The sequence below is a fragment of the Euprymna scolopes genome, chromosome 39, assembly GCF_053919585.1.
Source record: "Euprymna scolopes isolate OS-2025 chromosome 39, ASM5391958v1, whole genome shotgun sequence".
Taxonomy (NCBI): Eukaryota; Metazoa; Mollusca; class Cephalopoda; order Sepiida; family Sepiolidae; genus Euprymna; species Euprymna scolopes.
The window spans coordinates 1,492,501-1,503,559 of record NC_136520.1 but is presented as its reverse complement, the minus strand read 5'-3'; the positions used below and the strand labels follow the sequence as shown (position 1 = coordinate 1,503,559).

Below are 11,059 nucleotides of genomic sequence, written 5' to 3'. Positions count from 1 at the left end.
TCCCTACCGGAAATGGTGTAAAAAGAACTTTCAAAATATATAGCGCGAACGGTACGCACGTGTTAAATAAATGCTCTTCGACCCTACTCCAGTTGTCCGTGTTTGTTTGCTTTTACATATTTAATGAAGAACACGGCACGAAATGAACAACAAAAACAAGTGAAGCATGCATGGTCCCCCGTGATTGCGCAGTGAATGAGGCATAAAAAAATGACTAAGTTCAGCATTTGCCCCTCCCCCACTTAGCCCTAAAAGTCCCCAAGGTCTTAACATGTTTAAACTTGAGTTTAGCACCATGAAAATCTGACATACACAGAAAATTTTGGACAAATATGGTAAAATAGTCCCAAAAATGGAGTGTTTTTATAAGCCCTAAAAGAGCCCCTGGGGCACACCCAAGAATTATCGCGAAATATAGACAAACAAAATTATATAGAAATCAGTTAGTTACAACTTTTCAGAAAGTTTTATAAAAATCTAAGGCATCAATTTTTTTTTAATAAGCACAAAAGTGTCAATTTTAGGCATTTTAACTCGAAAGGCACCCCTAGGGGTACAACCAGAGTTTTCCCAGAAAATCCGTTCCGTTACTTTTTTTACTCATATCATGTTTAATGTTTGTGCAAAATTTCAAAAAAACTCCAAGGCATAGTTATTGAGAAAAGTGCAGATAAACGAATGGACGAACTGACAAGGGTGAATTTACAGGTCAACCCTCCTTTTGTCGGGGGACAAACAAAATCTTCCTTTTGTCAGGGGACAAACAAAATCTTCCTTTTGTCGGGGGACAAACAAAATCTTACACTGCTGGAAATTATAAAACAGTGATGTGCAGAGAACTATTTCAGGTGTTAAAATGAAAATAAAAACGGTAACATGAGACACAGGTCTATAATACATTCCTCTGAAAAGGGCACTTTTAAAACAGGAATAAAAAGGGGCAGGTGTTTGGTCACCCCTAGCACCCCCCTCCAGTACGACTCTGTAATAAAATAATAAATATTTATTGATTTTAAACTACCAGTAAAACTACAATCTATAGATCACCCCCAACGTGTTTTTACGTTTGAGAAATGCATAATCAACATGGGCTTTTTACGGTTATCGGGAAAAATCAGCAACCCTATAGTTAAATATTTATTGAGATTGTCGGACTGACTTCCTCATCTTGGTCACAACGTTTCGGCCATTTTGCCCTCCGGCCTTCATCAGGTGTTTTGTATCGAACTGGGGAACCGTTTGTTAGAAGTCTCGAACCCAACCCTTTATTATTATTACGGGGGTACCGTGTTCGGACTCCAGCTAGGCTCTGGTGAGGGTGAAACATGCCGCCCCCTTAAAGTAAGGGTGGAAGAACACCGAAAAGCGGTAACTAAAGGGGACACAGAAAAATAGGGTGTAGCCAACCATGTCTGGATGGAGATGGGGGACCATCGCCCCCTATGGGATGAAGTAAAAATAATAAACAAAGAGACCCACTGGAAAGTGAGAAAACTTAAAGAAACAGCTCACATGCTCGGACATAACAACCTACTGAGCAAACCAAGTGTAGAGCTGAATGCAATTTGGACACCTCTGATAGAGAGAGAAAACCTTGAATAACAACATAGGTTTAACATTAACAAAAACCAACTAAGAATTGTCCTAGTGACATATGGCCGATTGGTCCTAGTTGCTGTATCAAAGATTACAGTTACCTAAAGGTGCTGAGTTCAATCCTGAACGAAGGCAGTGAAAAGTAACATTCAAAACAGAGAATCAGCAATTATGTCCCAGAGCCTAGCTGGAGTCCGAACACAGTACCCCCCACTATAATAATAAAGGGTTGGGTTCGAGGCTCCTAACAACGGTTCCCCAGTTTGATACAAAACACCTGATGAAACGTTGTGACTGTAACAACCAAGATGAGGAAGTCAGTCCGACAATCTCAATAAATGAAAACAGCTCATCTCAAAAATACAGATAATTCTATAGTTAAATATTTAGAGATTTATAAAGAATCAGAATCGGTAATTGTATCGGAATTGGGAATTTAGTACGGAATCGGTAATTGTATCAGAATCGGAAAAAATATTGGAATCGTCCCATCACTATTATCTATCGTTTTAACCAATTTCTTCTGTATTACATCATGATTTTTGTCTTTTAACGGATGATGGCAATTACATTTGTAGTATCCATGTGAGATCGTCAGTACCAATTTGAAAAATCTGTAATCTCCACATGTGTTTGTATATTTTCCTCCACCGTAAGCAACTTTAATGTTGGACCCGATAAAATTATGCGAAACCAGCACTCATGCAATATTTTTTTACGTTTTTGCTAGAATTGTACTTTTAAATTGTTACAAAAAAAAATGTCGATCCTGAAATTTTAAGAAATGTTCAAATTCCAGACTGACAAAATGAGAAACGATGAATATTCATAAACTCAAAAAATCCCACATCAATATTCATTTTTTTCTTCTTTTTTTGGCGAATGAATAAAACGATGCATGTTTAGCACTTGTTAGCCTCAACATAGAAACACACACATGCATGCATATATTGAGAGAGAACTTGAATGTTTGCTGAAGAGAATTTGAATGTCTACTGGAGGGAATTTGAATGTCTATTGGAGAGAATTTGAATGTCTACTGGAGAGAATTTGAATGTTTACTGGAGAGAATTCGAATGTTTACTGGAGAGAATTTGAATGTCTACTGGAGAGAATATGAATGTTTACTGGAGAGAATTTGAATGTCTACTGGAGAGAATTTGAATGCTTACTGGAGAGAATTCGAATGTTTACTGGAGAGAATTTGAATGTCTACTGGAGAGAATTTGAATATCAACTGGAGAGAATATGAATGTTTACTGGAGAGAATTTGAATGTCTACTGGAGAGAATTTGAATATCAACTGGAGAGAATATGAATGGTTACTGGAGAGAACTTGAATGTCTACCGGAAAGAATTTGAATGTTTACTGGAGAGAATATGAATGTTTACTGGAGAAAATTTGAATGTCTACTGGAGAAAATTTGAATGTCTACTGGAGAGAATTTGAATGTCTACTGGAGAGAATTTGAATGTTTACTGGAGAGAATTTGAATGATTACTGGAGAGAATTCGAATGTTTACTGGAGAGAATTCGAATGTCTACTGGAGAGAATTTGAATGTCAACTGGAGATAATATGAACGTTTACTGGAGAGAACTTGAATGTCTACCGGAAAGAATTTGAATGTTTACTGGAGAAAATTTGAATGCCTAGTAGACATTATCCTCGAGTGTCCAAGGTCTCTCTGTACAAAGGCGTTTGTCAGAACAACCTGGCATGAGGATACTTTTTCCCTATAAGTAAACCCTAACCAAATATTCAAAATCACATTTTCTATTCGCAGCCCAAATAAGATCTCCTCACTATGGCTAACCCACATTAGCTTTTACGAGAAATGGTGCACCGCCTTCAAGTGATGTTACCTCACGTAAGAGCACAAAGCTTGATACTCCACCAGACTAGATAAATTCTTGTCCTTGAATCCAGTAAGACCAAGAGACCAAAATGAAAGATATACTACAACGTACGAAAATGGTTAATTGGGGAGATGAAAATTATGTTCTCAATTTCTTTAGTAACTCAGTGTTTGAGAAACAAAGAACTTTAATGGAACATTCGAATATCTATGTATCTCATATAGACTTCAAGTGTTAGCCCCAGGTAGTGGGCCCCTTGATTTCTGAGAACTTCGACTGAAGTAAAATAAAACAAAAATATATATATGAAATGTCTTCAATAAGTTTTAAGACTTTTTCGTATGCAAAGTAATCTCCTCCGGCTGCAATGCACTTGGTCTACCACACAACATAATATATATATATATATATATATATATATATATGTAGGTATATATATATATATGTATGTATGTATATATATATATATGTATATATATATATGTATGTATGTATGTATGTATATATATATGTATATATATATGTATGTATATATATACATATATATATGCATGTATGTATATATATATATGTATGTATATATATGTATGTATATATATATATATATGTATGTATGTTGTTAAGAGAAACATTTTCACACCCTTCATATATATCAATTAAGCAGACACCCCTTACCACACCCAATCCTTAGCAGACGGAGTCAAAATGAGGCTGGCCGAGCGACCTAGATTTCTACACCCACGCAATGACCTTCAACTGTCGCCCACAAGAAAAACGCGGGAGAATCAAGGCAGTTCGACGAAGGCGGTGGACACGGAAACATGTGTGGGGGCATTCTGCTCGAAAAATGGAAACACCGCGGTTGATTCGCATGGTGAGAAAAAAAAAAAAAGAAAAACATCTCGTCAACTCGTATCGTGCCACAAAGGAACAATATATACCCACCTTGGCACTAATCGATTGGAATTCACGCCGTGCTGATAAGGAATAACATATATCCACCTTAGCATAAATGGATTGGAATTTACGAGAATCGATCCTTCAAACCAGCACCTCATAAAAGGGAAAGAAGCTTCGGGTGAATTGAACGTCGACTCAACAAAAGAAGTTAAGTAACTCTTTCTAAATTGTTTTTGCTCGATCAATTATGTGAACTGTTGAATGCCCCATGAAAAAAAGGAAAAAGAAAAAGAAAAAAAATGGGGAAAAGAAAAGCAACCCTCGAACTAAGGTTTTTTTTCTAAATGCTGAATCCCCCCCCTGCTGATCGGCCCATAAGTAACATATCATTGACTATAAAAAAAAAGAAAAAAAGGGAAGAGGAAAAAAAAGGGGGAAAGAAAAGAAAATAAAAAAAATAGAGGAAAGAGGGAAAAACTATCTCTATATCTTGAGACTTTCAGTGTGACCCCCCCCTCTCTGAGTATCACTCATATCTCGTTGATTCTCATCGAAGAGAACAAAAAGAACCTTCCTAAGACAATCGAAATATCACTCACCCCCCCTCTCCTTGTCCCAAATCATTGTCTGCATGTATATATTCTTTTATTCTTTTTTTTTCATGTTATTTCAGTTATGATTTCAGTTGCATGTTCTGTTTTCGTAGTCACATTTTACCCGGTTCAATTTGTTTAAATAAATTGTTGATTTAATAACTCTCATACCCGTGTCGACTTGTGTCTCTTTTGTTTGCCTTACATTGCCGCCCGTGAATGCCTCGAGTATATTCCACGACGATTCTGGTCTGAACCTGGACACTGTACCATAGAGACCGCATAATTTGCAGTCGGTACCCGTCAAACTTTTCTTTTCTTAAAACGCGTGCCCGGCCTTGGGATTTTCTCTGAGAACTCCAACCTTGGTACCGTACAGGGAGGTTCTCGTCAAGAAACAGGCTCGTGGTACCGTCACATGGGGGCTCTCCGGAGATCAGTTATACACCAAGCAAGTGTAATTTCCTTGCTTGAATAAAAAAAAAAAAATCCTCGTGAACGTACTTGTGCATTATACACGGACGGTAAGGCAAAATAACGGACACCGACGAATTCCTTAAAAATCCATCCCCAGATAAATTATATAGATTAAAAAAAGATGATCTAATAGTAATAGGAAAGAAATTAGACCTAGAGGTTAGGGGAGCTATGAGGAAAAGCCAGTTAATGAGAATAATAGCTGAGCACATGGTAGACAATGACCGCTTCGATGAAGAAGTGCTGGAAGATTTACCGGCGGAGAAAACGACCATGACTCCTGATCAGGTCGAAATAGAGAAGGCCAGAATAATGGCGAAAGCCGAGGTAGAAAAAGCTCGAATCGAGCAAGAGATTAGGATGAGCGAATTAAGTATAGCTCACCAGCCACAGCAAGTCAGACAAAACAGATTCGACATAACTAAACAAGTGCGATTGGTCCCAAAGTTTGTAGAAAAGGAGGCGGACGATTACTTTGCGCACTTCGAGAGAACTGCCCTAAATATGGGCTGGCCACAAGAGTGTTGGGCAATGCTGTTACAAACGGCATTAAGCGGTAAGGCCGAAAAGACATATGCGGCACTTCCAGCGGAAGACTGTGCCGATTACGAGGTAGTAAAAGAAGTAATTCTTAAAAGTTATGAACTCGTCCCACAAGCTTATCAACAGAAGTTCAGAAACTCAAAGAAAAGCGAGGGACAAACCTACGTAGAGTTCGTTAAACTCAAAGAGAATTATTTTGATCGGTGGTGCAATGCCAAAAACATAGAGGGTAACTTCAACAAATTGAAACAACTCATGTTAATTGAGGAATTTCAAAACTGCATACCCGATGACATGAGGATACACCTGACCGACAAAAAGGCTGAAACAGCAATCGATATAGCCACGGCAGCCGACGAATACATATTGACTCACAAGAGAAGCAGGGCAAAACTACAGGGACCCATGCAGTCACAGGTCAGGGAACATTGTGCAGTAAAGACACTGTACAAAAATCCACGAGTACCCATCAGAAATCCCCTCAACACAACCAACCGACCAGTACTGGGACGGGAAGCGAGACTTATAGTATGCTTCAACTGTGGGAAGCCAGGTCATGTAGCTGCGAAGTGTCAGGCGAAACGATTCACGGAGATGAATCGGAATACCCCAGCCAAACCACAAGGGGCGATATCTCAGGGAATAGATGAAACGTACGAACCCTTCATATCGAAAGGATATATCGCGCGAGATAAGGAAGGTCAAGGGGAACCCATTAACATTCTCAGGGACACGGGAGCATCCCAATCCCTAGTGAAAAGAGGATGCATGCCTAAAGAAGCGACAAGAGCCGCAGGTAGAGCGACCACGATAAGGGGCATACGAAACAGACCCATAACGATTCCACTATTTAAAGTCCACTTAGTGTCGGATTGGGGCTCAGGAGAAATAACTGTAGGCGTAATTGACGAATTACCAATGACAGGGGTAGCCATGATACTAGGAAATGACATCGCAAAATATCAAGACGGGAAACCCATAGGGGTGACCACAAGAAGTAGAGCGATAGAGAGGGGAAATGTAGAAGACAAGCCGTCAGGGGAAAAGCAACCGAGACCGGTGGTAACACCCCAACCTTGTTTACCCGTGCCACGACAAGTGCTGATCAAGGAGCAACAGAATGACGGCGACCTAAAACCCTTATTCTGTCGGGTTGGAGAAGAATATCCTAACAAATCAAAAAGTCAATATTTCCTCAATAGGGGCGTACTAATGAGGAAATGGAATGCCCCCAAGACAAAGGGAGAGTCGGGAGATACTGTGCAGGAACAAGTAATGGTACCCGACATGTATCGAGAGGATATCATGAAAGTGGCACATGAGATACCACTGGCGGGCCACCTAGGTGTCAACAAGACCCTAGAAAAGTTGACCAGACATTTCTACTGGCCAGGAATCGTGGGAGATGTCAAAACGTTCTGTAGAACTTGTAGGACGTGCCAAAAGACTGGAAAACCCAACCAGAATATTCCCCCGGCCCCACTCCAACCTATACCAGCAGTGGAAGAACCGTTTAGTAGGGTAATAGTGGACTGTGTAGGACCGCTACCCAAAACCAAAACAGGACACAAATTTATATTAACTATAATGTGCGCGTCTACAAGGTTTCCAGAGGCGATCCCACTGCGCAACATATCAACGAAAAAGGTGGTAGATGCCCTGATAAACTTTTTCACTAAAATGGGGCTACCCAGAACCATACAGACAGACCAAGGATCTAATTTTACGTCGAGGCTATTCGAGCGGGCTACGGAGCAACTGGGAATCACCCACATAAAATCCAGCGCTTATCACCCTCAATCGCAGGGGGCTCTGGAACGCTTCCACGCCACCCTAAAAACCATGCTCAGGTGCTATTGTATGGAACACGATGCCGAATGGGATCAGGGGATCCCATTTGTGCTTTTCGCAGCTCGAGAAGCCGTCCAAGACTCGTTAGGGTTCAGTCCCTTCGATCTAGTCTTCGGTCATCAGGTACGAGGACCATTAAAAATGATAAAAGAGAAATGGGTCAGCGATGAACCCTTGCCAAATAACATGACGGATTACGTCACTAAAATGCGACAAACCTTAGCCGAAACACGGAAGTTAGCTAAGACCCACCTAGAAAGTAGTCAGAGGGTCATGAAGACCACATACGATAAAAAGGCAGTAGATAGAAAGTTCGAAGAAGGAGAGGAAGTGTTAGTACTCATACCCCTGAATGGTCAACCATTCAAGTCGAAATATCAGGGACCGTACACAATTACTGAAAAGATAAGCCCACTAAAGTATAAGATATCTACCCCCAAGCGTAGAAACAAAACTCAAGTATGTCATGTGAACATGATGAAAAAATATTTCAGGAGGGCGGAAGAAAAATCAATATTGACAGCACAGTGTCACCATGAAGCTGTAAGTGATGAGTACCCCGAAAGAGATCTTCCTGTAGAAAAGGACCCACCCATTAAGTTAAAGAATTCGGAGATAATGAGTAACTTGGGGTGCAAACTTGCACACTTACCGCCGAAAGAGGGGCAAAAGTTACAAGGAATGGTAACAGAATACAGCGACCTATTTGCTGACGCACCTACGCGCACAAGAGCAATAGTGCACGACGTTGAGCTAAAGGAGAGCGAACCAATTAAACAACATCCGTATCGCATAAGTCCGAAGAAATTAGAGATAATGAAAACGGAGATAGACTACATGCTCGAACACGAGATAATAGAGCCCAGTCAAAGTGAATGGGCATCACCGTGCGTGCTGGTCGATAAACCGGACGGAACAGTGAGATTCTGTACAGATTATCGCAGAGTGAATGCGATAACCAAGGCAGACGCATACCCTATGCCACGAATAGACGACTGTATAGATAAGATAGGACATGCCAAATACATCACCAAATGCGACCTTCTTAAGGGATACTGGGCAGTGCCTCTAACCGAGAGAGCCAAGCAAATATCGGCGTTTGTAACCCCAGAAGGAGCATACCAATATCGCGTAATGCCATTTGGGATGAAGAATTCCCAAGCAACATTTGTAAGACTGATGAACACATGCCTTGCTGGGATTAAAAACGTAGATACATATGTCGATGACATAGTCATTTACAATGACACATGGGCAGAACATATCGAAACAATTGAAAAAGTATTTAAGAGGTTAAGAACGGCCAAATTAACCATAAACTTAGCTAAAACAGAGTTCTGCCAGGCCGAGGTCAAATATCTAGGGCATGTGGTTGGCCATGGGAAGATCACCCCAGCAAAGGCCAAAGTAGAAGAGATAAAGAATTATCCCATACCAAAAAATGTTAGGAGTTTAAGGAGATTCCTGGGCATGGCAGGGTATTACTGCCGGTTCTGCAGGAATTTTGCATGTCTCACTGCACCACTGACAGAGCTGTTGAAAAAGCACAAGCGATTTCAATGGACACCCGAATGTCAAGAAGCAGCTGAGAAGATCAAGCTAATGTTAAGCAGCGAGCCAGTGTTAAAGGCTCCATCGTTTGACAAACCCTTCAGTGTGGCGGTAGATGCCAGCAATAGCGGGATAGGAGCAGTACTGTTACAAATGGGGGAGGATGATCAACTACACCCAGTCAGTTACTACTCAAAGAAACTGAGCAAGTTTCAAAAATCCTACTCCACAATAGAGAAGGAAGCTTTGGCGTTAGTGATGAGTTTATCTCATTTTGAAGTCTATGTATCCTCGGTGCATGGCCCGACTATCCTATACACAGACCACAACCCATTGATATACGTCAATAGAATGAAAAATAAAAACCGGCGAGTACTCTCCTGGAGTCTCATATTGCAGGAATTCGACCTAGACATCAGACACGTAAGGGGTCGGGATAACGTAATAGTGGACGCCTTATCACGTAGATTCGAAACAGAAAGGGAAGAAAAGGGGCGGGGGGAAAATTCATAAAATAGCTGTAGGAAAAAGTGATGGAAACTCCACGAACATCATTTCTTTAGAGTGACACAAGTTGGTGTCCTTAATCTCAAATATTATTTTCTTGTCTCATACGAGTAATTTCATTTTAAATACATATAAATATAAAAAAAAAAGGAACAATTCTCTTTTTTTTTTCTCATATGGAGGAAGGTGTTAAGAGAAACATTTTCACACCCTTCATATATATCAATTAAGCAGACACCCCTTCCCACACCCAATCCTTAGCAGACGGAGTCAAAATGAGGCTGGCCGAGCGACCTAGATTTCTACACCCACGCAATGACCTTCAACTGTCGCCAACAAGAAAAACGCGGGAGAATCAAGGCAGTTCGACGAAGGCGGTGGACACGGAAACATGTGTGGGGGCATTCTGCTCGAAAAATGGAAACACCGCGGTTGATTCGCATGGTGAGAAAAAAAAAAAAAGAAAAACATCTCGTCGACTCGTATCGCGCCACAAAGGAACAATATATACCCACCTTGGCACTAATCGATTGGAATTCACGCCGTGCTGATAAGGAATAACATATATCCACCTTAGCATAAATGGATTGGAATTTACGAGAATCGATCCTTCAAACCAGCACCTCATAAAAGGGAAAGAAGCTTCGGGTGAATTGAACGTCGACTCAACAAAAGAAGTTAAGTAACTCTTTCTAAATTGTTTTTGCTCGATCAATTATGTGAACTGTTGAATGCCCCATGAAAAAAAGGAAACAGAAAAAGAAAAAAATGGGGAAAAGAAAAGCAACCCTCGAACTAAGGTTTTTTTCCTAAATGCTGAATCCCCCCCCCCCTGCTGATCGGCCCATAAGTAACATATCATTGACTATAAAAAAAAGAAAAAAAGGGAAGAGGAAAAAAAAGGGGGAAAGAAAAGAAAAAAAAAATAGAGGAAAGAGGGAAAAACTATCTCTATATCTTGAGACTTTCAGTGTGACCCCCCCCCCTCTCTGAGTATCACTCATATCTCGTTGATTCTCATCGAAGAGAACAAAAAGAACCTTCCTAAGACAATCGAAATATCACTCACCCCCCCTCTCCTTGTCCCAAATCATTGTCTGCATGTATATATTCTTTTTTTATTCTTTTTTTCATGTTATTTCAGTTATGATTTCAGTTGCATGTTCTGTTTTCGTAGTCACA

At 40.4% G+C, this 11,059-nt stretch overlaps 1 protein-coding gene across 1 annotated transcript in view; it reads left to right on the top strand.

Annotated features, from left to right (window-relative positions):
• Positions 1 to 5,635: 5,635 nt before the first annotated feature.
• The window catches only part of LOC145263571 (uncharacterized), a 105,744-nt gene continuing 100,320 nt past the window's right edge, over positions 5,636 to 11,059 (top strand). Inside the window, exons 1-3 of the mRNA XM_080120418.1 lie at positions 5,636 to 6,049; positions 6,236 to 7,902; positions 8,314 to 9,100. Coding sequence (XP_079976544.1) covers positions 5,636 to 6,049; positions 6,236 to 7,902; positions 8,314 to 9,100 — 2,868 coding nt within the window. The remainder of the gene's footprint in view (positions 6,050 to 6,235; positions 7,903 to 8,313; positions 9,101 to 11,059) is intronic.